We start from the raw sequence: 27,050 nt of genomic DNA, 5'->3' as shown, positions 1-27,050 counted from the left end.
CTGCCTCACGGCGCAACAGGGGGACGAGCACGTAAAACTCTAGGTCGGGACGCCCTGCTCGACCGTTGATTCTGCGATGCCATCCTGGAAAATAGAAATATGTTGTGAACTATGATGTATATTAGTTTGTATATAATAATATTTAAATTATAACTATCCAATGAAAATATGATATATTAGTTTTTATAAGATAATATTTAAATTATAACTATCAATCGAAAATAATATATTGCTTTATTATTCTATGTATTTAAAAAAAAAATACCTTCAACGTCGTTGTTCGTTCGTCCGTCTGGCGGTATTATATACTGTGTGTTCAACTTACTTTATTTACTCTTTCAGTGAATTACACAGTTTGTATCATAATTAAAGCGGTGAGTTGTTTACTAATAGGTTACTAATTGGCCATTAAAGGCCCGTGTCGGTAAATTAAAGGCCCGATTCGGTAATTAATTGTTTGCTAATTACGTAAAGACATATACAGCTAATTGAAAGTTTGTGAGTCGATAGTAAAGCATAAGCTTTTCTTAAAAGAAAAAGACCAACTTCTTTTAAAATTGTATTATTGTTCATTCATGTTATATATTATTATTTATGTATTTAATACATACAATTGAAGCATAGAAAATAACAGCATTTCATGTTTTATATTTATTAAACATAATGAACTATGCAAAATTTTATTATTACAAGCACATACACATGATTCATAAAAAATAAAACACTTTTTGCTTTATGTTTATCGCATATACATGTATTACACTATTTACAAATATTAGTATACTAACGATAAATCATTTTATTTGTTTGTTATTTATAATCATAATTGTCAAAATTGTTGTAATTTTCTACATTTATTAACAACCCAATATCATTCACACCTAGATATACGGCATTATTCACACCTATCCGCCTATATATTATCAGTGGGACGAAACGTCTACCCTTTTTCAGCACAAATATCAGTGGCACGAACTGGTAGTGGCACAAAACGTCCATAAACCATAATAAACATATCAGAAATCGCTTTTCAAAGTTCGGATTGAATGTACATGCTTCGACACTAAAGATAAAACTAGAACCAAAACCATGTTTTCTTTTTCAGCCTTCCTATTTATTTTTGTAAACACATCAACTTTCGTTTTGTATGCATGTGAAACCACAACGCTAAAGGGTGACATTTTGATACATTTGGTTACTAATGCATTTATAAGAAAAATCTCTGCAAAACATGAGAATATATTAAATCGTCTTCATGCCCCAACAGAATTTAATATAACTTGTAATTATAAAATGAATCCCGCAACAAAATAAATTACTTTTACCAGTTTTTGTTTACAATGAAAACAAAAATATGTCGATTTTTCTCCCTCTGACATGCGCGGATTAATTTTCCGGTGTAACCGGAAGTGTATTTAGTAACAAGTCAGGGTCAACACCGGCTGTCATATTATCAATAACAAAAAGAGGTAATTCAATCATATATGACTTTGTTTATCATTTTATTGTAATAATTAAATTACATTTTACCTTACAATAATGTTATGGAATCATGTCTTTGTCTTAAAGCTGTAGTATTACCGTTACTATTCTGTGACGGTGCTATTTAAAATGCCACTCTGACAAAATATCCTACTTTGACTCAATTGGTCATTGTCGGCTCGGGTACTACTAACATGTACAACGGGTACTCTTAGTCTTATGTATGCTAACATATACCCCGGGTACGGTAAATATACTAAAACATACCTAGGAATTTTAACGCTAAATCACTGTTGTTGTCGGATATTTTTTTTCAAATTAATTAAGAGAAGTTTGTTTAAGATAAACAATATCGCTTTACCGTAATCGATAGCGCGTTTTATAACATCAGATTGGGGGCGGGAATACAACTCAAGTACAGTCTAATATCGACCAGGTAAGCAGGCTTACTCCGTCATTTGCCAAATTAGCCAATGGCTACAAATAAGGAAATTCTGAGTGGCTACAAAAAATTCAATTTGGCTACAAGGATTTCTACATAATTACCCATAAAATTTCCTAAATAATAAGAATTAAAGACATAAAAAGGTAAATTTGGCTACAGAAAATTTTGAGCCAGAGGGAGCCTATGTTTAAGTATATTTACCGTACCAGGGGTACATGTAAGTATACTTACCAGGGGTACGCGTACATGTATGTAAGAAGTACCCAAGCCCACAATGACCAATCAAGCCCTACTTTGAGATGTATTACTTCATATTTACTGCTATTAAGTGCATATTTTGCTAGAGTTTTTACAGTAGACAACAATGAACGAAAATAAATTTAAACTAGAAATGGCGCGGCAGAGGCCGACGCGTATCTCCACGTCGCATGTTTGACCCAGGGGCGCCCCAGGGTTGGCAATGGGGCCATGCATAGTTGAGATTGACTGTATTGTCATAAGAGAAGTTCAGTATCAATTAGAAGTGAATCGGTGTAGAAATGAAGAAGTTAAGTAAAAGTCAATTTTGGGTGGGTGTGGCCTATGTGGGCGGGGCACCCCAGGGTTGGTAATGGGGCTATGCATAGTTGAGATTGACTGTATTGTCATGAGAATAGTTCAGTATCAATTAGAAGTGAATCGGTGTAGAAATGAAGGAATCATAGTAAAAGGCAATTTTGTGTGGGTGTGGCCTATTTATGCGGGGCACCCCAGGGTTGGTTATTGAGCCATGCATAGTTGAGATATTGTCATAAGTCAGTGCTCCAGCTAGAATTTGAAAAGGGCAGGGTGGCTTTTTTGTGAAAAGGGCACTTTCGACGCGCAGTATTTTGTGAAAAGGGCACTTTCGACGCGCAGTATTTTGTGAAAAGGGCACGTTCGAGCGCGCGGGTGTTTCTGGAATGCTTTTATTTGCATGTTAATTTATATGTTATAAATAATTGTATTATTCCCATTATTATTAAACCATTCAAATATAATGTCTACAATGAGGATTAAACTAATTACAATGTAATAAGAGATTTATGAATTATCATATGTAAAAAAAAAAAAAAAAAAAAAAAATTATTTTTTTTTTTTTTTGAGGGGGGGGGCAGGGCGGAGGTTCGGGGGGGCAGGGCGGAGGTTCGGGAGGGCAGGGCGCGGCGCCCTTCGATTTAGGCCTAGCTGGAGCACTGTCATAAGAGAAGTTCAGTATCAATTAGAAGTGAATCGGTGTAGAAATGAAGAAGTTATAGTAATAGGCAATTTTGGGAGGGTGTGGCCTATGTGGGTGGGGCGCCTCAGGGTTGGTAATGGGGCCATGCATAGTTGAGATTGACCGTATTGTCATGCATAGTTGAGATTGACCGTATTGTCATAAGAGAATTTCAGTATCAATTTGAAGTGAATCGGTGTAGAAATGAAGAAATTATAGTAAAAGGCAATTTTGGGTGGGTGTGGTCCATGTGGGCGGGGTGCCCTAGGGTTTGTAATGGGGCCATGCATAGTTGAGATTGACCGTATTGTCATATGAGAGGTTCAGTATCAATTTGAAGTAAATCGGTGCAGAAATGAAGAAGTTAATGTAAAATAACATAAAAATGAGTGAAAATCTTTGACCCTGCTCTGCTCCAACCCCCATAACTTTTGACCCAGGGGTCAGATCAAAATTCCAAATAGTGCAGGGTCGCACATATGCTCATAGCTACCATGTGTGTAAGTTTCAAGGTTCAAGTGCTTATAGTGTAGGAGGAGATAGTGGCCAGGGCAGACGGACAGACCGACAGACGGCGGTGATAACCACAATATCCCCACGCTTTTCAAAAAGCGTGGGGATAAAAAACTTTCATGTCAAATTATCTGTCGTTAAACAATGTTTTTTGTGACTAAGATAAAAAATACCTTCTAATCAAAGACTTTATTTAATGTGCTTAGTATATTTTCAGTTTTGCATATAATTTATTGTCAGCCATAATTGTTATTCAAAATATTAATTTATTAGGATTTTTTTTGTATTTATCCTTGAACGGCATTTGAATTGTTATTTATATAAAAAGAAGCATAAAAGTGTGAAATATTCTGCAGAGCTAAATGTTTTTAAAAACAATAGATACAATGTTTAATGTCACCTCTTTGGGTATGGGGCAGCAACCTTTAGACTGTTTTGAATAAAATTGTGACCTTTAGTTGTAGTTATTTGCTTGCAAATACTCAAAAATATATACAATTGAGAATATATGCATTTTGTCATTTAATTGTTAAGGTTCTATTCATAGAGGTGGATAAGGAGATGCACGGTGATAGTGCGATTACCACAACTATTTCGCTTACTCGTCAAAATTTTATACTTCTGACGCAAGCACCGTATCCTTCTGTCAAAAAACATGGCCGCAAACTTTTTGGCGAGTCCAGATATCAATGAAAAAAAAGAGAAAAGAAGGTAAGTTGGGAATAAAATGATATTCCACCGAACAAAGTATATATTTTACATCTAATTGCCGTTTACTGCATCAAAATTGAGTCTCTATTAACTTCAAAATAGTATAAACAGTTTGAGCATGTCGTGAAAGAAGTGACATTCAAGACGCGAAAAATCGTATTTTTGCAGATTTTAAACCCTTTAAATGAAAGATTTTTTTTGTTAAACAGTATTTTATGGTAGAAGAATGAATTTACAACACATTACGGCATGTTTTAATGAATATACCTGTGATTTTTACATTTACACGTGTTAGTAAGTATGCACCGCTCAACACTGACATTATAGAAATATGAACACCGCTCAACAATGTCCCTAAAAGCACTGCATCTTTATGATTTTGTGGCACCGCTTTATTCTGATCTTTTTTCTTTCAGAAGGAAGAGACGTTCAAATTTATGGTTAAACAAGCCGAAGACCAAGGAAAGGAGACTTTTTCCTCCTGGTGCTGAAGATGATTCCAGCGCATTTCCAGGCGACCGTCAACCGGCATGTACTAGTTCGACGTCTGTCAAAGAGACACCAAATGATCAGTGCCGCTCAGCCTTTCATGACAATCTTGAACATGCTCCTAAGAAACGAAAAACCAAACAGCAAGCTCATCAAGAAAGAAATTATTTGAAAATAGCAGTTTAGAAAAAATGACTGAAATTATCAATAATGATTGTATTTTACCACAACAATAGATAAATTGAAACATGAGACTTAAACATGTGCCCTCCATGTACTGGAAAGCAAGACAATCGATCCCTATCAACCTTTTCAGTGCAAGCATGCCATTCTGGGTGGGACATGTAACTTTGATAAATGGAAGAATATCGTAAATAAATTCAGCTCATGATGGCTGGTTCTAGCACATCATTTAAAACCATGTGCAGAAGTAAGCGGTGCCACGAATTTCAGTTACACGGAATATAAATTCGGTGCTCATAATTTGTGTTGCGCGGTGCATCGATGTTTATGTAAGTGATGTATGTTTTCACTAAAAAATAGGCCTTTAAGAGCTATTGAAACAAACAGGTTCGTATGGCAGTTTGTTGAAATGCTAAATATTTTACGACTGGTAAACTTTTAAATAGACGACATATTGGTTCAGAAATTTGGTGGAGTGCTTTGCAAGTGGCAATCACTTTGCATTGTCTTATAATAAAATATTTTGTCATCCGGTTACATGATATTTCTTCTTCCGCCATGTTTCTTTTCATCAGAACGATACGGTGCTTGTGTCAGAAGTATAAAATTTTGACGGTAAGCTGAATAGTTGTGGTAATCGCCCTAGCACCGTGAGATGACATATTGTGATTTATTAAACATTGGGGGGAAAGCTTCAATTGGTAATTATTCTATATTTAAAAAGTCAGTTTGGAGGAAAAACATACCTATATAGCTTTGGAATGGGGACACAATTTGGTCCAAGATTTACACACACAAAAACTGGCTATAGATTAGTATTTTGTTTCTGCTTATTTTGTTTACATTTTTGTAGATGCTCAATGGATATTCTTAGGCCAGAGATAATTAAAATTGGTAAAAGATGTTATAGAAAGAATCCAGTATTGCATACTGACGTCAATGCTGCGGAGGAAGAAGACTTTACAGGTATTAATAAAAAAAAGGTTCAGGGTTTTTATACGCCCGTATAAAATACGGGACGTATTATGTGAAACCCCTTGGCGGGCGGGCGGCGGGCGGGCGGCGGGCGGAAGGCATCACTTTGTCCGGACTCTAATTCAAATTGTATTCATCCGATCTTCACCAAACTTGGTCAGCAGTTGCATCTAGTTGATATCTAGGCCAAGTTCGAATATGGGTCATGCCGGGTCAAAAACTAGGTCATAGGGTCAATAAGTGCATTTTCAAAGGGGCCACTTTGTCCGGACTCTATTTCAAATTGTATTCATCCGATCTTCACCAAACTTGGTCAGCAGTTGCATCTAGTTGATATATAGGCCAAGTTCGAATATGGGTCATGCCGGGTCAAAAACTAGGTCATAGGGTCAATTAGTGCATTTTCAACGGCGCCACTTTGTCCGGACTCTAATTCAAATTGTATTCATCCGATCTTCACCAAACTTGGTCAGTAGTTGCATCTAGTTGATATCTAGGTCAAGTCCGAATATGGGTCATGCTGGGTCAAAAACTAGGTCAAAGGGTCAATTAGTGCATTTTACTTTGTCCGGACTCTAATTCAAATTGTATAAATCTTATCTTCACCAAACTTGGTCAGTAGTTGCATCTAGTTGATATCTAGGCCAAGTTCGAATATGGGTCATGCCAGGTAAAAAACTAGGTCATAGGGTCAATTAGTCCATTTTTAACAGCGCCACTTTGTCCGGACTCTTATTCAAATTGTATTCATCCGATCTTTACGAAACTTGGTCAGTAGTTGCATCTAGTTGATATCTAGGTCAAGTTCGAATATGGGTCATGTCGGGTCAAGAACTAGGTCATAGGGTCAATTAGTGCATTTTCAACGGCGCCACTTTGTCCGGACTCTAATTCAAATTGTATTCATCCGAAACTTTTAAACAACTTTTTATCCTGCGTCAAAGTGGTATGGGGGTATAAGTCACATTCAGTGACAAAGCTCTAGTTTTTTTTTAATAAATCATTTTGCCACTCAAATGGTAAAGTTATGAAGTTGTCTAAAACATTCAAGCGGGCGTATCTTGTGACAGTTTGGCACTCTTGTTTCTGCTATGTAAATAGTAAGTATAACGGACCAGATCTCAAAGCAAACGGACCTGATTCCAAACAAATTTTTTTGTAAATTCCCAATTTCCAAAAAAAAAAAATCATATTTTTATTTAATTATTTTTTTTTAAGAAAGAAGTCTCTTATGACTTTTGATTATTAGACACTTTATCCCAACTTTATTTTTTAAATATCCCACAAAATATTTTACTTTAATTAAGTCCTTTTTTTGATAAAAATAATTCACAAATTTGCCACTTTTATTGATTAAAAAAACAATATTACCAGACGCCTTTTCCCAAAATGGCTAGAAACCCCCCTGAGGTTGGCTTCAAATCATTACCATATCATCCCTTAATATAAAACCCCAAATTGTAAGGATTTTTTATAACTTTTAATGTTTTATTGTTTGTTTTGTTGTTTGTTTTTTATGAGGAAATAAACCTTGGGCTTTATTTTTCTACTGAAGATCAATTGATTTAAATTGCATCCATATCCATGCAGGGCTTTTTTCTTGATTTGGGGAAAGTGCCTGGCCTTTTTCTGGGTAAAAAAAAAAAATTAAAAGAACTGTGAGGGGGAAAATTTTCCCAAAGTAAGCTTGAAATTTGGGAAAAATTGCCTCATTTTAAAAGAAATTCTCTTTGGAAAAGGGGCCTTTCTATTGGTGGAAGGGCCTGGGGCCGTTATGAGGCCGATGCTAAAGAAGAATAATAGCCCTGATATGTTTTCAGTATTGATGAAACCTGAAATGAACATATTTTGGTTTGTGTTTTACTTTTTGGTTGGGTTTGTAAATTAATTGAATGCAAGCCTTGCCAACTCTTTGTGAAAAATAACCCTTTAAAGTCTTTGCCTTTACATTTTCTGTGCACTTGTCCAGGATAAATTATGCCTCAGCAAAATTATTGCAATTATTATCTTACCGCAAATCAAAAGCGCTGGCCCAGAATAAAGATTTCATTTGCTGAAAGCTCATTGAAACTGACTGAAAGTCAACAAGGATACATTAAGAGTTTATATTTAGTTTATCTTTATTTTTGTGTATCATTTAAATACAGAGAATTTATTTCTTGAAGACAAGCACTTAGATCCTAAACATGTAAACTATCAAGAACTTAATCATTATTAGTATTATATTATCTTTTGTTGACATTTCTATTTTTCAAGAACGTATCATCTCTGATTATAATGACGAAATCTGTGCCCTGGATCAGTCAAATGTTGAGGAAACGTCTGATGGCTTTCGCACTCTGGTGAAGGCACCAAGCGCCCTCTTTAAGTTCGTGATTGGCCGACAAGGAGAGTCAAAAAAACGCCTGGAGACTGAAACTAGGACAAAGATTAAAATTCCCAAACAGGGTCAGGAGGGTGACATTGGTAGGCATGTTTTTGTATATGTGCCTTGCTCTGGGGAAAAAACAGGTTTAAGGAATGTGCAAAAGGTGTTGTTCCAGATTGGCCTGTGCAGTGAACACAGAATAATCAGGGACGACACTTTCCTCCTAAACTGGATTTTTGTTGAGAAGAGACTTTCTTAAAAAGAAACTATAAAAACAGAATGTGTTGTCCCTGATTAGCCTGTGCAGACTGCACAGGCTAATCTGGGATGATAGTTGACCCACATGCATATAGTATTTTTTGCCAGAGCAAGGCTTATATATGTGTTTAGAAGTAGTTTGGTTTAGAAGCAGTTTGGTTTAGAAGCAATTTGGTTTCAAAGTAGTTTGGTTTAGAAGCAGTTTGGTTTAGAAGTAGTTTGGTTTAGAAGCAGTTTGGTTTAGAAGCAGTTTGGTTTAGAAGCAGTTTGGTTTAGAAGCAGTGTGGTTCAGAAGCAGTTAGAAGCAGTTTGGTACTTTTAGTCTTTTTTATTGGTTTATTAACAGTGAGTGATTCAGAGCATCTAGTATTGATTTTTGTAAAGTATTTAGGTATTTTATTTCAATGGTTCATGTTTAAATTGAACATTTGATATTGTTTCACAAAGTAGCTGTTATATTCATGATTTTTAACCAGGTTTTCCGAAGGAAAAAACTGGTTATTAGATTGGCGAATGCGAATGCGGGCGGGCTGGCTGGCTGGCGGGCTGGCTGGCTGGCGGGCTTGCGGGCTGGCGGAATAAGCATGTCCGGGCCATAACTATGTCGTTCATTGTCAGATTTTAAAATCATTTGGCACATTTGTTCACCATCATTGGACGGTGTGTCGCGCGAAATAATTACGTCGATATCTCCAAGGTCAAGGTCACACTTTGAGTTCAAAGGTCAAAAATGGCCATAAATGAGCATGTCCGAGCCATAACTATGTCGTTCATCGTCAGATTTTAAAATCATTTTGCACATTTGTTCACCATCATTGGACGGTGTGTCGCGCGAAATAATTACGTCGATATCTCCAAGGTCAAGGTCACACTTTGAGTTCAAAGGTCAAAAATGGCCATAAATGAGTTTGTCCTGGCCATAACTATGTCATTCATTGTGAGATTTTAAAATCATTTGGCACATTTGTTCACCATCATGGGACGGTGTGTCCCATGAAAGAATCACGTCAATATTTCCAATGTCAAGGTCGCCACGACTAAAAATAGATTTAAAAAAAAAAAAAAAAAAATACAAAGGGGGTTAATTTTTTTTGGTCATTTCAAAAGTTCAGTTTGAGTTTTCTCCCTTTATCAGATTTTTTTTTCACATAGGTAATAATGTTACACCCTATTTGAAGTTAATAAAGCTATATTCAAAGCCCATTTTAAAGTTGATAATGTTATATGCATAATCCACTTTGAAGTTGATAATGTTACATGTATAAGTTGATAATGTTAAATGCATAACCCACTTTGAAGTTGATAATGTTATATGCATAACCCACTTATAAGTTGATAATGTTATATGCATAACCCACTTATCAGTTGGTAATTGTATATGCATAACCCAGTATGACTGTTATTGTCTGCATCTCTCTAGTGATCCAAGGTCACGAGCGTATGGGCGTTATATCTGCAAAGACACGCATAGAAGTGCTGCTGGACTCTGGTCGACAGAAGACGGCCTTTACACACTTTGTCTCCGTGCCGTTCAATACTGCAGAGATCATGAATGCTTTTACAGACTTCAAAAACGATGTTCTCAGGGATTGTGATGGGGTATGTTCTCAGGGATTGTGATGGGGTAGATGTTCTCAGGGATTGTGATGGGGTAGGAATGTTCTCAGGGATTGTGATGGGGTAGGAAATGTTCTCAGGGATTGTGATGGGGTAGGAAATGTTCTCAGGGATTGTGATGGGGTATGTTCTCAGGGATTGTGATGGGGTAGGAATGTTCTCAGGGATTGTGATGGGGTAGATGTTCTCAGGAATTGTGATGGGGTAGGAATGTTCTCAGGGATTGTGATGGAGTATGTTCTCAGGGATTGTGATGGGGTAGGAATGTTCTCAGGGATTGTGATGGGGTAGATGTTCTCAGGGATTGTGATGGAGTATGTTCTCAGGGATTGTGATGGGGTATGTTCTCAGGGATTGTGATGGGGTATGTTCTCAGGGATTGTGATGGGGTAGGAATGTTTTCAGGGATTGTGATGGTGTAGATGTTCTCAGGGATTGTGATGGGGTATGTTCTCAGGGATTGTGATGGGGTATGTTCTCAGGGATTGTGATGGGGTAGGAAATGTTCTATGGGGTAGGAAATGTTCTCAGGGATTGTAATGGGGTAGGAAATGTTCTCAGGGATTGTGATGGGGTAGGAACTGTTCTCAGGGATTGTGATGGGGTATGTTCTCAGGGAATGTGATGGGGTAGGAATGTTCTCAGGGATTGTGATGGGGTAGATGTTCTCAGGGATTGTGATGGGGTAAATGTTCTCAGGGATTGTGATGGGGTATGTTCTCAGGGATTGTGATGAGGTATGTTCTCAGGGATTGTGATGGGGTAGGAAATGTTCTCAGGGATTGTGATGGGGTATGTTCTCAGGGATTGTGATGGGGTATGTTCTCAGGGATTGTGATGGGGTAGGAAATGTTCTCAGGGATTGTGATGGGGTATGTTCTCAGGGATTTTGATGGGGTAGGAAATGTTCTCAGGGATTGTGATGGGGTATGTTCTCAGGGATTGTGATGGGGTAGATAATGTTCTCAGGGATTGTGATGGGGTAGGAAATGTTCTCAGGGATTGTGATGGGGTAGGAAATGTTCTCAGGGATTGTGATGGGGTAGGAAATGTTCTCAGGGATTGTGATGGGGTAGGAAATGCTCTCAGGGATTGTGATGGGGTAGGAAATGCTCTCAGGGATTGTGATGGGGTAGGAAATGTTCTCAGGGATTGTGATGGGGTAGGAAATGTTCTTAGGGATTGTGATGGGGTAGGAAATGTTCTCAGGGATTGTGATGGGGTAGGAAATGTTCTCAGGGATTGTGATGGGGTAGGAAATGTTCTCAGGGATTGTGATGGGGTAGGAAATTTTAAGGATGGAAAACGGTAGATAATTTATTGAAACAAACATATTTTCTTTATATTTCATGTTTTTCCTATTTTTGTTTACATGAGTTTTACTAGAGAATTTTACTGCAATACCAGGAAATATGCCATAATTTTAAAATGAGAACACACAGTGAATCAGTGAAAAATATCAATGCTTCTCACTGTAGTATTTTTAGCTTGGCTGTTTTCAGAGGAAACCCGAGGTATTGTCATAGTCAGCTCGTCCGCTGTCCGCGTCATGCTAAAACCTGAATATTGGCCTTAAAATCAGAGTGCTTCCACCTACAACTTTGAAACTTCATATGTAGCTGCACCTTGATGAGTTCTACATGCCACACCCATTTTTGGGTCACTAGGTCAAAGTTCAAGGTCACTGTGACCTCTAATAAAAAAAATCATCCTGACAAGCTTTCATTTATTCAATACTGCACCCGCAGCCGAGCGTTGGCACCCTCTATGCGGTTCTCTTGTTTAGTTTTTACTCCGGCGTTTATAGCTGAATAACTAAAAATGACTCAATAGAAAATTGTATACTGGTTCAGTGCCTATTTCCACCCCTTTTTGGACGTTATTTTATTGAACATTCTTTTGAAGTCAACTGATCAGCACAAAAAATGCACATATATTGAGTTGAATTGGAACTGAGCTCACTAGGTCAAAGGTCACTGCCACAGTATGTGTGAAAATTGTTTTCAATCAATAACTCATCAATGAATAAATCGATTGACTAGATACTCCACATGTGCATTGGCCTTGGACAGTAGATGACCCCTATTGAAATTGGGGTCACTTGGTCAAAGGTCAAGGTCACTGTCTTAATAAGTGTGGAAATTGTTTCTGATCAATAACTCATCAAGGAATTGAAGGATTGGCTTGATACTTTCCATATGTGTTGGCCTAAGACAGTAGATTACCCCTATGGAATTTGGGGTCACTAGGTTTAAGGTCATGGTCACTGTCACAATAAGTGGGAAAATCCATTCTGATCAATAACTCATCAACGAATCGACCAATTGGCTTGATACTTAATATGTGCATTGGCCTTGGACAGTAAATGACCTCTATTGAAATTGGGGTCACTAGTTCAAAGCCCTGTTTGGGGAGCAATATATGTCTCCGACTGTGGAACTCGTGTTTATTTTGAGTTACTTTTCTAGTGAATTTAAGCGGCTTGGTGTAGACTGGAAGCCAGGTAACATGCTTTGTGAACTAAATTTTACTTTGATTTACATTCAAGCTTCAATAATAAGCCATAGTTTGTTGTTCATACGGGGTTTTAGTGTGTTTAAATACTAACTTATATATGATCAAAGATAATTCATTTGTAGAGCTCTGCAACAATTGACCCAGTTTGGGTAACAAATGCACATTTTGTTATTGCAGTGAAATTAATTTTAATTAAACATGCACTTTTTTGCTTACTATACAGTTTATCCACATAAACTGGTAAACAAAGCAAATGTTTTCTGTACGTTACAAGATGAAAATTTATCATGGATAACGTGAGGACTCAAAATTACACATGTGAAGCATGGTACATAACTTCCTCCCATGTAACATATATTACTTGTAGGGATCATAGACAAAATAAATACATAAATAATTAAATTATTTTTATGATTTTGTCAATTTTCTTAAACAATGTGTAGGCTCTGTATCAGTTCTTTGAAGGATGAAGTATATTTGTTAAAAAATAAAAATAAGCAAAGTACAGACCGGCAAAGTAGACAAAAATAAATACAGTCAACATTATTTACACCACAAGCAGTTTTATGGAAATACTATCAAAATCATGTGGGACATGAAAAAAATGCACAAAAATTAAGAAATGAAGTTGTATTTGATTTTTGCAAATGTCCTTCAAAGTTTTATGTCATATTATAACTTCACATAACACTGAGTTAATTTGTTACCATGGTTGCAGGAGCGAGGGGTGGACGCCAGTATTTTCCAGAACGCAAGCAAGTTGCACCTTACGATAGGCTGCCTTGTTTTGCTCAATGAGGAAGAAGTGCAAAGAGCCACCGATATGCTTCAGTCCACACTGGAGGAAGTGCTAAGGTATAGTTTAAACCTTTGACACTCAGAGGCAAAGTGTCTATTGCTATGTGCAAATAGCATAAAACCAGAACAGCCTGCGAGTCACTCGCAGTCTGTTCAGGTTTTATGCTGTTTGCATCTCATCAGTATCTAAGGTTTCGAGATGAAGCGGTAAAAACTTGAATCTTGTAAGATTGGTCTTCAATTAAGCGTTCGACACTAAAAGGAGTCCGGGAGTCCGAGACTCCTTAAAATGAGACTCGGACTCCTTGTTTTTGCGTCAGGGGTGTCCGTCGGACTCCTTTAAAATCATCTTAGAATTTAAAAAAAATCAGTTGATTTCCTTATTTGTTCACAAGATCAGAATGTCCGAACTTTTGTGGATCCGAAAAATGTGCCACAAATCATTCTGCTTGAACACATGTACAAAAACAAAAGAATCCAAATTTTTAGCTTGTCGTTTTCAGAGAAAACCCGAGGTATTGTCATAGCTAGCTCGTTGTCCGCCGTCAGCTGTCTGCCGTAAGCGTTGTGCTAAAACCTTAACATTGGCTCTAAAATCAAAGTGCTTCCACATACAACTTTGAAACTTCATATGTAGATGCACCTTGATGAGTTCTACACGCCACACCCATTTTGGGGTCACTAGGTCAAAGGTCAAGGTCACTGTGACCTCTAATATTAAACTTGAACATCGACTCTAAAATCAAAGTGCTTCCACCTACAACTTTTAAACTTCATATGTACATGTAGATGCACCTTGATGAGTTCTACATGCCACACCCATTTTTGGGTCACTAGGTCAAAGGTCAAGGTCACTGTGACCTCTAATATAAAACTTCAACATAAACCTTAACATTGGCTCTAAAATCAAAGTGCTTCCACCTACAACTTTGAAACTTCATATGTAGATGCACCTTGATGAGTTCTACACGCCACACCAATTTTTGGGTCACTAGGTCAAAGGTCAAGGTCACTGTGACCTCTTAATATTTAACTTTACCATAGGCTCTAAAATCAAAGTGCTTCCACCTACAACTTTGAAACTTCATATGTAGATGCACCTTAATGAGTTCTACACGCCACACCAAATTTTGGGTCACTAGGTCAAAGGTCAAGGTCACTGTGACCTCTAATATAAAACTTTAACATAAACCTTAACATTCGCTCTAAAATCAAAGTGCTTCCAACTACAACTTTGAAAGTTCATATGTAGATGCACATTGATGAGTTCTATACGCCACACCCATTTTTTGGTCACTAGGTCAAGGTCATTGTGAACGCAAAAAAAATCAAAAAGATCTGACAAGCTTTCATTTATTCAAAACTGCACCCGTAGCCGAGCGTGGCACCTGTTACGCGTTGCTCTTGTTTTATTTTGGTTCCCTGTCAATGCCTGTGCGTGTAGTAATAGGGCAACATGCAAATTATGAATAGTGTGGCCATTTTTTTCACTGATTTTGCTGTAGTAAATTAGCTTCGCCAAACAATTTCTCATTACTATAAAAATCATTACAATACCCGAATTTTTTACACATTGTACGTTTTATGGCCCCAAGGTACTGAAGATCGGACCGGCTGTGAATCATTTGAGTGTGAATGACAAGTGTCACTATTAATTGATGATTTCAGTGGTTTATTGCAGATTGTAGGCATTGGCATACCAACCACACTAATCGTTTCTTACCGTGTACTCCTCCATGAATAAATCGTGGCAAGTTGCTTAAAAGTCTGATGATGGCAACAGGGTGTAATCCTCGTGGAAAGTGTGCTTTGCATGCAAAATATTGTCTTAACATGTTTTCATGGTGTAAAAACCCAATGATGAAATTACAAAAAAAAAATGGAATTATATTGTGTTTCTCAATTTCCACGTTCTTGGAAATATTATAAGGAATATATATAAAGCAATGAGAAATATAGGGTTGTTACACACTTACGATGTGATTAAGTTACTATAACACTAACAAAACAGAAGGCTCCGAGAATGTTTTTTAACCCTAATATCGAGGTTAAACAAGCAATCATAATGCATAATAGATAAAAGAATATGTTGAAATCTTACAATGATTAAGTAAATTATTAACTTAAATATTACTGGAATCCGTTAAATATTATGCAATGTGATATAACAAATGTTGAACAGCAGTCACATTCAACTTCTATCTGAAAACAAACATTCAATAAAAATTTAACATTTCATGGACTGACATGTGTAATTAGCCGAAAATATGATATAATAAAAAAGTGTCTTAATTGTTGGACGTATTGAAATCTGTCCGGACTGCTCAATTTCAAAAGTTAGGAGTCCATGGACTCCTTTCTGAGATTGGTTAGTGTCAAACACTGCAATTAAATGTAACTTTGTAAGGGACTACACACATGTCAAAAAATGTATCTAGGAAAGGATTAAACCTTTTTATTTTTGCATAGGAAGCCTGAGGCTTAATGCTTTTGAAGAGTCAGTTTTCATTACCTGATGTCAAACCTGTGACCTCCTGCTTGTTAGACGGCACTATATCCACTACCACACTGTGCTAAGGTCTGAAATTGTGATAAATTTGTTTAGAACCCTCCAAGCTTTGCATTGATCAGCTTACCTATGAAGTTGGTGAACCCGGTTTTAATCCATCCTGAATGTATTCTTTTGTATGTTCTCATTACCCATTTGGGATTCTCTCAACTGTTCACTGGTATTGTTGTATAATAATGTTATGTTTAATCTTGTTTTATGAAGATCTTTGAATTACAAATCAAGGAAATACAAATAAATCAATGCATGACCTGAATTAATATCTTGTACAACCATGTGTTGATTTGAACTTATGAAAATGGTTTGACGAGAAAGCAATTTTAAATATATCATGCATCACTATATTTGTTTTTTTTTGTTGTGTGGTTATATCGTGTTTTTTTCCATCATCTGAAAGATGTAACGTTCATAGATGTCAAATACCTCGTCTTCAAAGAAGGGCTTTTGTTCGATCCTTGCTGTCGATGTTTAATCCGATGAATTGTGTCTTGTCCTGAGAAAACTGGGTATAATGCATGTGCGACCGGTGCAGTCCACACAGGCAAATAAGGGACAACACTTTCCACTTAAACTAGATTTTTCGGTAAAGAGGGACTTCCTGTAAACGGAAAATACTATTTAAGTGGAAAGAGTCGTCCCTGATGAGCCTGTGCGGACTGCACAGCCTAATCTGGGATGACACTTTAAACAAGTGCATTATGGCCAGTTTTCTCAGAACAGGACTCTATTTATTTTCAAGTTTAAACAAGTATTTTGTCATCACACACCAATAGGAACTTTCCTCCCCATACATGTCAACGTTTTTATACGGAGTTAATCCAGTCATTTTTTAAATTACACAGTTTATTGATTCTGCAAATGTAAAGAATTTATCTTTGTCGCCGATGTAATGTTGCTTATTTATATTAATTAGTGTCTCCGCCCTAAGTTGGATGGTTCTTACACAAGACCCAAAAAGTATTGATTTTAACGTTTATTCACTACTGCTATCAGAGAGCATCTTAAAGCAATACAAGCATACAAAATACCGCCAGCTTATATTCACTGAGCAGGAGATATCAGGCAACAATGACTGTTACAATCACTATTATTTTATTTTTTTAAATCATTGAAAATGTTTTGCGCATATTTGTTGACTAACACAGGTTTATTGAAGTTATCTCTTTAACTAAGTATGCTTGAAATTACCAAGAAAACCTTTACAGCATATTTCAGATGCAAACAGTTGATTTAAATGGTTGCCTGAAATCAATAAGATTTCATTAAAGCATAAAACATTTACTGCAAATGTGAGGCCTACAGAGTTGATTGAAACTTTCATCTTCAATAAAGAAGCCATGTGCTGGGAATACTGGGCTTAAAGCGATATTATGCGCATTTTCGGTGTTGAATTGAGCTGAAAAGAATTAACTGGGGTCGTATTCCAGAAACATCTTAAGTGATTTCTTAAATATTTTCACTTAATTTCAAAATTACAATGTTTTGCACATCTTTACTAAATAAAGACATGCATGTTGTTTTGGTATTCCTTAAATAACACTGACATAATGATGTTATTTTGATGTAATTTTCGATGCCTCACTATTGCAGTATGAAATGAAACACTGAAGAAAAATTCCCAATTTAATGATAAAAATAAAATTTAACTTAAGATGCTTCTGGAATACAACCCCAGGTCAAAAGAGTTAGTTAAAAGGTGGTAACTGACCAATGATCTGCAACTCATCTTGCTACCAGTTCTTTATAAAAAAAAATTATTATATTCAATATTTTGCATGACTGTACAGTCCTCTAATCCTAGCGGAACTGTCTTTTTATTAGGATCGGAGTTAGTGTTCGTGTGTCGTATGAACGAATCTGCACTAAAACTAAATTTAGATTCGCATCGTACATGCATGATCAGTTGTCAAACGAAAGTATGGTTTATATTCAAATGCATTATTTTTCTCTTTCCGAGATATTGTTTTAGAATGTTGGTGCTGCATCAACAAATTTAAGTGTATGTGATGTGTAAACACCAAAAATAAACAACGGTTGCCATAGACACCTATAAACATAGCATATACTGTTAGATGCGCATAATTGCGATAGACACCTATAAACATAGCATATACTGTAAGATGCGCATAATTGCGATAGACACCTATAAACATAGCATATACTGTTAGATGTGCATAATTGCGATAGACACCTATAAACATAGCATATACTGTTAGATGCGCATAATGTCACTTGAAAGCATGGGCGTTAAAGGCTGTTCCAGATTAGCCTGTCACTTAGCTGCAGTCTGCACTGGCTAGAGAACACTATCCATCTAGATAGCTGCACAGTCTGCACAGGCTAGAGAACACTATCCATCTAGATAGCTGCACAGTCTGCACAGGCTAGAGAACACTATCCATCTAGATAGCTGCACAGTCTGCACAGGCTAGAGAACACTATCCATCTAGATAGCTGCAGTCTGCACTGGCTAGAGAACACTATCCATCTAGATAGCTGCACAGTCTGCACAGGCTAGAGAACACTATCCATCTAGATAGCTGCACAGTCTGCACAGGCTAGAGAACACTATCCATCTAGATAGCTGCACAGTCTGCACTGGCTAGAGAACACTATCCATCTAGATAGCTGCACAGTCTGCACTGGCTAGAGAACACTATCCATCTAGATAGCTGCACAGTCTGCACTGGCTAGAGAACACTATCCATCTAGATAGCTGCACAGTCTGCACAGGCTAGAGAACACTATCCATCTAGATAGCTGCAGTCTGCACTGGCTAGAGAACACTATCCATCTAGATAGCTGCAGTCTGCACTGGCTAGAGAACACTATCCATCTAGATAGCTGCACAGTCTGCACAGGCTAGAGAACACTATCCATCTAGATAGCTGCACAGTCTGCACTGGCTAGAGAACACTATCCATCTAGATAGCTGCAGTCTGCACTGGCTAGAGAACACTATCCATCTAGATAGCTGCACAGTCTGCACTGGCTAGAGAACACTATCCATCTAGATAGCTGCACAGTCTGCACTGGCTAGAGAACACTATCCATCTAGATAGCTGCACAGTCTGCACTGGCTAGAGAACACTATCCATCTAGATAGCTGCACAGTCTGCACTGGCTAGAGAACACTATCCATCTAGATAGCTGCACAGTCTGCACAGGCTAGAGAACACTATCCATCTAGATAGCTGCACAGTCTGCACAGGCTAGAGAACACTATCCATCTAGATAGCTGCACAGTCTGCACAGGCTAGAGAACACTATCCATCTAGATAGCTGCACAGTCTGCACAGGCTAGAGAACACTATCCATCTAGATAGCTGCAGTCTGCACTGGCTAGAGAACACTATCCATCTAGATAGCTGCACAGTCTGCACAGGCTAGAGAACACTATCCATCTAGATAGCTGCACAGTCTGCACAGGCTAGAGAACACTATCCATCTAGATAGCTGCACAGTCTGCACTGGCTAGAGAACACTATCCATCTAGATAGCTGCACAGTCTGCACTGGCTAGAGAACACTATCCATCTAGATAGCTGCACAGTCTGCACTGGCTAGAGAACACTATCCATCTAGATAGCTGCACAGTCTGCACAGGCTAGAGAACACTATCCATCTAGATAGCTGCAGTCTGCACTGGCTAGAGAACACTATCCATCTAGATAGCTGCAGTCTGCACTGGCTAGAGAACACTATCCATCTAGATAGCTGCACAGTCTGCACAGGCTAGAGAACACTATCCATCTAGATAGCTGCACAGTCTGCACTGGCTAGAGAACACTATCCATCTAGATAGCTGCAGTCTGCACTGGCTAGAGAACACTATCCATCTAGATAGCTGCACAGTCTGCACTGGCTAGAGAACACTATCCATCTAGATAGCTGCACAGTCTGCACTGGCTAGAGAACACTATCCATCTAGATAGCTGCACAGTCTGCACTGGCTAGAGAACACTATCCATCTAGATAGCTGCACAGTCTGCACTGGCTAGAGAACACTATCCATCTAGATAGCTGCACAGTCTGCACAGGCTAGAGAACACTATCCATCTAGATAGCTGCACAGTCTGCACAGGCTAGAGAACACTATCCATCTAGATAGCTGCACAGTCTGCACAGGCTAGAGAACACTATCCATCTAGATAGCTGCACAGTCTGCACAGGCTAGAGAACACTATCCATCTAGATAGCTGCACAGTCTGCACAGGCTAGAGAACACTATCCATCTAGATAGCTGCACAGTCTGCACAGGCTAGAGAACACTATCCATCTAGATAGCTGCACAGTCTGCACAGGCTAGAGAACACTATCCATCTAGACTGGATTTTCATTTAGAAGAGACTTTCTTTTAAATAATCCATAAAAGCAGAAAGTGCTGTCCTTGATTAGCTTGTGCCTAGCATCATTTGGATCTGATAGCAATCAAGGTGTGTAAAACTGTAAATAGAGAATTTATAGTTTATAGTGTTGATTATAGATCAGGTTTATCATGCGAGGCTTAGAAAACAAAAAGCACTTATCTATTATTCTATTTATCCAACTTTTTATTTTGTTAACCTTTTTGTTTAAACAAAATTAGTTTGACTGGATAATTTCACTGGATTTATGACGTCATTTTGTCGAAATATTTTAGTCATTTCCTGCCGTTGATTATATGATATTTAATCAACGGGGCTTTAATCAACCGAATTGCTGTAAAAGTGGGATAAAAAAGAATGCACAGGCTAATATAGGAAACACTTCACGCTTGTGCATTTAGCCCACTTTGCCCAGAATGAGGCTCAAATAGGCTCCAAACAATGCTTAAACCTTTCTCCCATAAGAAGCAAAGTGAAAATGGCTTTTACAACCAGCATAAAACCAGAACAGCAAGTCTGTTTAGGTTTTATGCTGTTTGCTGCTCATCAGTATTTCAGGTTTGGAAATGAAGCCTTTAAAACATGAATCTAGTTAGAAAGTTCTTAAGTTATATTTAACTTTTTCAGGGCCTACAAATGCGATAAAATATGTATCTAAGTGGTAAATGGTTAAATACGTATCTAAGTGGTAAAGTGTTAAATACATTTCTAAGTGGTTAAGTGTTAAATATGTATCTAAGTGGTAAAGGGTTAAAACTTATTCACCACATTGCAGGCCCATACTGAAGGACGGTCCTCTGCACATACAGTTGAAAGGCTTGGAGTACATGAATGATGACCCGTCAGAGGTTGATGTTCTTTACGCTAAGGTCTTGGATAACACTGACAGGTACAGAAGTACATAAACGATGACCATTCAGAGGTTGATGTTCTCTATGTTAAGGTCTTGGATAACACTGACAGGTACAGTAGTAGTACATGAACGATGACCCGTCAGAGGTTGATGTTCTCTACGCTAAGGTCTTGGATAACACTGACAGGTACAGTAGTAAATGAACTATGACCCGTCAGGGGTTGATGTTCTCTACGCTAAGGTCTTGGATTACACTGACAGGTACAGTAGTACATGGACGATGACCCGTCAGAGGTTGATGTTCTCTACGCTAAGGTCTTGGATAACACTGACAGGTACAGTAGTACATGAACGATGACCCGTCAGAGGTTGATGTTCTCTACGCTAAGGTCTTGGATAACACTGACAGGTATAGTAGTACATGAACGATGACCCGTAAGAGGTTTATGTTCTCTACGCTAAGGTCTTGGATAACACTGACAGGTACAGTAGTAGTACATGAACGATGACCCATCAGAGGTTGATGTTCTCTACGCTAAGGTCTTGGATTACACTGACAGGTACAGTAGTAGTACATGAACGATGACCCATCAGAGGTTGATGTTCTCTACGCTAAGGTCTTGGATAACACTGACAGGTACAGTAGGAGTGGTGGAGTTAGTGGCAGGAAAATGTGTGCACATTACATTCAGAAGAATTGGAAGAATTAGCTCATATTTTTGCCTTAAATTTATTTTCGTCTAACTCTCGAACTTTCAACAAAAACTACGATACAAGCAGGAAAATAATGTCTTCTCTAATTAGCCTTTGCTGACTGCATTAAGCCCTGTTTTCCCATAGCAAAGCTCAAGTATAGATTTGTTCAGATAACAAGGCTTATTTTCCTGTCAAAGGGGCCTGAAGCCTCTCAAATTGTGAAAAATTGAGTCACAAACCTTTCACAATCGGCAAAAGATTAACTGTGAACTTTTCAATATGGGGAAAACATTAGTTGCACACTTTTTTAAATGGTGAAAATTTGAGTTGCGAACATCTCAAAAGATTAAACTTTTGAGGTGCGAACTTCTCAAAATTGTGGTAAACGGCCATTCTCTAAGAAGTAACCCCTGGCTTGGTTTTCTGTGCACACTTTCAGAGTGATTGTCTTGTAGAAAACTTGTTTGTTTATTTTTTTGCCCTGCTTGTTGTCTGTTACAAACCGTAAAACTTTGCTGATCATCTTGTAGATATATCCTCTTAATTGTCTGCCCTCAGCTGTCTTGTAGATATATCCTCTTAATTGTCTGCCCTCAGCTGTCTTGAAGATATATCCTCTTAATTGTCTGCCCTCAGCTGTCTTGTAGATATATCTTCTAAATTGTCTGCCCTCAGCTCACAATGCTGTCTGTTAACCCTTTCCCACTCAGAAAGAAAGTGAAAATGGCTATGTGGAAACAGCATAAATTTAGAACAGCCTGCAAGTACTGCTTATCAGTATCTAAGGGTTTGAAGTGAAGCCTTAAATTTGAATTTAGTAAGAAAGGTCTTTAACTAAATATAACTTTTTAATGGACGACAAGCCGTCAAAATACGTATCCAAGTGGTTAAGGGTTAAAAGCTAGAGTAAATAGGGGGTTGTGCTTGTTGATAGATGCTTTATTATATCTGCCCTCACCTCATTTGTTTGCTCAGTTATAGATGACCAAACATAGCTTATCATCCCTTCGATAGATCCTATATATGAGACGCATTCAGAGTAAACTCAGCTTAATGCATGTGCGTAGTGTCAACAGAGACCAGCCTGTGCAGTCAGCACAGGCTAATCCGATATGACATTTTCCGACTTGACGGAATGTTTGTTTAGAAGAGATGTAATTTGAAAGAAAAATTCATGAAAATGGATTGTTTTGTGGGACGACTTTCTATCCACTTATTTAGCCCGGTTTTTACAGAATGATGCTAATATTGTCTGCCTTTACCTTAATGTGTTCTCTTTGATAGACTACAGAGCATAGCAGATCGTCTTGTAGACCGCTTTTCCACATCAGGTCTGATGCAGAGGGATTATGAACGGGTCAAACTTCACGTGACTGTGATGAACACGCTGTTCAGAAAAGACCCCACTGGTGAATGCAGAAATATATGGGCCGTGCTCCGTGAAAAAGGGGTTTAACGCATGTGCATAAAGTGTCTTCTTAGATTAACCTGTGTGGTCCGCACAGGCTAATCAGGTGGTCCGCACAGGCTAATCAGGGACGACACTTTCCACCTAAACTGGATTTTTGCTAAGAAGAGACTTTTTTAAAACAAAAACTATCATAAAAGCAGAAAGTGTCGTCCCTGATTATCCTGTGCAGACTGCACAGGCTAATCAGGGACAAAAGTACGCGTATGCATTAGACCCCCTTTTCACAGAGCGAGGCCCATATTGGTTTAACCCTTTAAGCGCTGGAACCAAATTTTGAAGGCCTTTGCAAACAGTTTGGATCCAGATGAGACGCCACAGAACGTGGCGTCTAATCAGGATCCAAACTGTTTGCTATTCTGATAGTATTCTTTGAAAAAAATCGAAGAAATGGCAAATTTTAGAAATTCAGCAGACGACATTTTAGCAGACGACAAATTTCCCAGCATGCAAAGGGTTAAGATTGATAGGAGCACCTTAACGACAAAAAATATACATGTACACATTTAATATGCAGTGTAGTTATTTGTATATTGGAGTCAAGTTGTCTATGGATTAGTCAGTCTGTTGGCATAAGTTTGTAGAGCTCACAACTTCCACATATCTCAATTGATATATTTGAAACTTAATTCTGTCCCCTCTATGAAGTTTGGTTGTGCAGGACAGTTGTTTCATCCCAAGTGATCCACATATTCATCAGTTATTCCTTTCCCACTCAGAAGCAAAGTGAAAATGGCTATGTGCAAACAGCATAAAACCAGAACAGCCTGTGAGAAACTCGCAGTCTGTTCAGGTTTTATGCTGTTTGCTGCATACCAGTATCTAAAGTATGGAAAGGAAGCCTTTAAAAATTGAATCTAGATTAAATTAAAGTAAATTAAATTAAATGTAACTTTATAAGGGACTACATACAAATTCGTTAAAATACGTATCTAAGTGTTAAAGGATTATTTTTTCCTATGACATAGCAGGCAAAGTGGTTTGGGAAAATCAGTCAAGTTTGTGACAAATTATGATTACATTATGTACTTTATCCTCTTTATTAAGACCTTTCAAAGGGCAAAATGATTGCGTCATGAATGATGAGGTATTATCTATTTTAATATAAAAAAACTATATATTAAAAATATACTTTATTTTAACCCCATTATAATGATGCAATTTTAAGATAAATAAATGCATAAAATCTTATTTAAACCCACTAAAAAAATAAAACTTAAGACCTGAACTGCAACGAAATAATTGGAGATTTAACTGCTTAATATAGCTCGACTGGTAATTGTCATTTCAGGTTCTACTTAAATGTATCCCAGATACAAGTATACTTAAATGTACCCCGGGTACATTAAATATACTAAAATATACGTGGGAATTCTTATGCTAAATTGGTTGTCGGCTTTTTTTTTCCAAATAATAATGGTAATATTTATGTCAAAATTGTGTATAAATACCTCTATATTATCAAAACTCATACTAAAAAATGGATGTTGAGGCAGGTTTTTTCAGAGTGAATTTTTTTTCGTATTCCGTAGTGCGTTTTACGACATTGGATTTGGGGCAGGAAAAAAAAGTCGCAAACTGTTCAAAATTGTGAAAAAATGCGTCGCAAACTGTTCAAAATTGTGAAAAAAATGCGTCGCAAACTGTTCAAAATAGTGAAAAAAATTAGTCGTGAACTTCTTGAAATTTGAAAATTTTAGTCACAAACTTCTGGAAATTGTACAAACTTGAGTCGCAAAGTTCCCAAATTTGTGATAACGGCCATTCGGACATAAGGAAAAAAAGCCCTGAGATATTGAGTGAATTTCTTTCACATTTTCATTGACTTAAATTGAAATGTAAAATTTGTCATAACCATGAAATGAAGATATGCAAGACACCTTTTTTATCACCAGTTATCTAATCTCTAGTTAGTTATGTTCCCTGAAGATAGCTGGCAAAGTCGTGTGGGGATGCAAGTCACATGTGTGGCAAGGCTCATGTTTCTGTTGTTAGGGACAACTGAGGCGAGACAACCCCGGGAGAAGGGCCGCAAAGAGAGAGAATCATTCAGTGCGGTGCAGTTGCTAAAGGTACACTATTTGACTGTAGGAATATGAACACTGTGAAACATCGGCTGTCAACTGCAGCACTATTCAGTATTATTAGTTACACAGTTAGTAACTGATGGTGTATGGGATATATACCCTTAGTAATTTTATACCATACTCGAGCTTTGAAAAGTACTGAGGGTGTATATCTCATACACCATCAGTTACTAACTGTGTAACGACTATATCTCAACCGACTACTTGATTACTTGGGTTGTATGGAAAATAGACCATGGGCATGTTACCGCTCTAAGCCAATCGTATTTGGTCATTTTTGTAGGAGGTTAGATATTGGCTTATACTTTTACTAATACAAATTGATATGTTTTATGGAAGAAATTACCCTGATGGATAAAGAACTCTTGCTTGCTTGAACCTTCAATCCAATAGCTTATTTTGGTAATAGAAATGTTGCATCACAATAAAGGCCTTTGATATATTGATTATTTCAGACAACTTCCTTGTCATGTTGTATATTTTTCCTGAGGTCATTTTACAGTGTCATGTTATTTGAACATGGTTCCTTGTATCTTATTTCAGAAATTTGGGGATTACAAATTTGGTTCCCATACAGTGGACACTGTTCACATATCCCAGAGACACAGAACTGGTCCACAAGGATATTACGCTTGTGCAGGATCAATCAGACTTACTTGATGTGAAATTCTGGAATAAACATAATAACTTATTTGCTGATTTGCTTTACCTGTGACCACTGATCGAACACAAATAAGCTGCGCTCTGTGATAAGGGGTTTAATGCATGTGCATAGAGTGTCATCCCAGATTAGCCTGTGCAGTCCACACAGGCTATTCAGGGAGGACACTTTCAGCCTAAACTAGAGTTTTGCCAAGAAAAGACTTTCTTGAAACATTTTTTTTTATAAAAGCGGAAAGAGTCGTCCCTGATTAACCTATGCAGACTGCACAGGCTTATCTTGGACAACACTTTACACACATGCATTAAACCCCATTTTCACAGAGCATGGCCCAGATCATTTTTTTCAACTGGAAGTTTTAGCAAACAGTGTAGAACAATGACTGATTACAATTCTAGACAGTGTGAAAACTTGTAATCTGAAAAGTGGAGTAAAAAAGTGAAGGGGATTGCATTTCTTAACATTTCGGTATCAAATCATTATTTGTAATTTTTGCCCTTAATTGTATGTGTGAAGGAGACATTAAATATTCAAATTTATGGTTTTACATTAACTGAAAGATACAGTTAATACTGTGTATTATTTTATACATAATTACTTGTTCCTTGATGCTTGTGTCCTTACATTTTGGTTTTGTTTATAATATGAATTGATTTTTTAAATGTTTTATCACACCTGTTAATATAAATGACATGCCAAGTGATTGATTGTATATTTTCATTCGTTCTACAAGATTTAGTTGTATCAAAACAACTGA

General features: G+C 37.4%; 2 protein-coding genes across 12 annotated transcripts in view; one reads left to right on the top strand and one right to left on the bottom strand.

The window, feature by feature from the left end:
- Positions 1–1,564, bottom strand: part of LOC127872722 (uncharacterized) — a 33,117-nt gene extending 31,553 nt beyond the window's left edge. For 3 of the 6 annotated variants that reach the window (XR_008045751.1, XR_008045752.1, XM_052416077.1), the window contains exon 1: positions 1,531–1,556. The gene's annotated coding sequence lies outside the window, so the exon portion shown is untranslated. Of the gene's footprint in view, positions 1–1,319; positions 1,398–1,530 lie in introns of those variants that run through there. The other 3 variants (XM_052416080.1, XM_052416078.1, XM_052416079.1) reach the window with 3 other exon arrangements.
- Positions 1,386–26,832, top strand: LOC127872730 (activating signal cointegrator 1 complex subunit 1-like). 6 transcript variants are annotated; one of them, XM_052416101.1, is made up of 10 exons: positions 1,386–1,469; positions 5,914–6,026; positions 8,292–8,501; positions 10,082–10,260; positions 13,514–13,650; positions 21,304–21,376; positions 21,451–21,491; positions 23,362–23,486; positions 25,541–25,617; positions 26,176–26,832. In XM_052416101.1, the coding sequence occupies exons 2-10, from the start codon at positions 5,921–5,923 to the stop codon at positions 26,290–26,292; spliced, it is 1,065 nt and encodes a 354-aa protein (XP_052272061.1). In that variant the 5' UTR covers positions 1,386–1,469; positions 5,914–5,920; the 3' UTR covers positions 26,293–26,832. The 6 variants fall into 6 exon arrangements, with proteins under 6 accessions (XP_052272061.1, XP_052272056.1, XP_052272057.1 ...); XM_052416097.1 differs by lacking the exon at positions 21,451–21,491 and adding an exon at positions 21,978–22,018 and having other exon boundaries at positions 1,387–1,469; XM_052416098.1 differs by lacking the exon at positions 21,451–21,491 and adding an exon at positions 21,750–21,790 and having other exon boundaries at positions 1,387–1,469.
- The last annotated feature ends 218 nt before the right edge of the window (positions 26,833–27,050 follow it).

The sequence above is a fragment of the Dreissena polymorpha genome, chromosome 3 (genome assembly GCF_020536995.1).
Source record: "Dreissena polymorpha isolate Duluth1 chromosome 3, UMN_Dpol_1.0, whole genome shotgun sequence".
NCBI lineage: Eukaryota > Metazoa > Mollusca > Bivalvia > Myida > Dreissenidae > Dreissena > Dreissena polymorpha.
The sequence above is the reverse complement of the archived record's forward strand: the minus strand, read 5'-3'. Positions and strand labels throughout refer to the sequence as shown.

What these genes read in the sequence shown, in the direction of transcription:
- LOC127872730 (XM_052416101.1), top strand. Translation starts at nt 5,921, where the DNA reads ATGGATATTCTTAGGCCAGAGATAATTAAAATTGGTAAAAGATGTTAT. An exon ending in TTCTCAGGGATTGTGATGGG is followed by an intron (nt 10,261 to 13,513) that starts GTATGTTCTCAG and finishes CCATGGTTGCAG; the next exon opens with GAGCGAGGGGTGGACGCCAG. An exon ending in GTGCGGTGCAGTTGCTAAAG is followed by an intron (nt 25,618 to 26,175) that starts GTACACTATTTG and finishes ATCTTATTTCAG; the next exon opens with AAATTTGGGGATTACAAATT.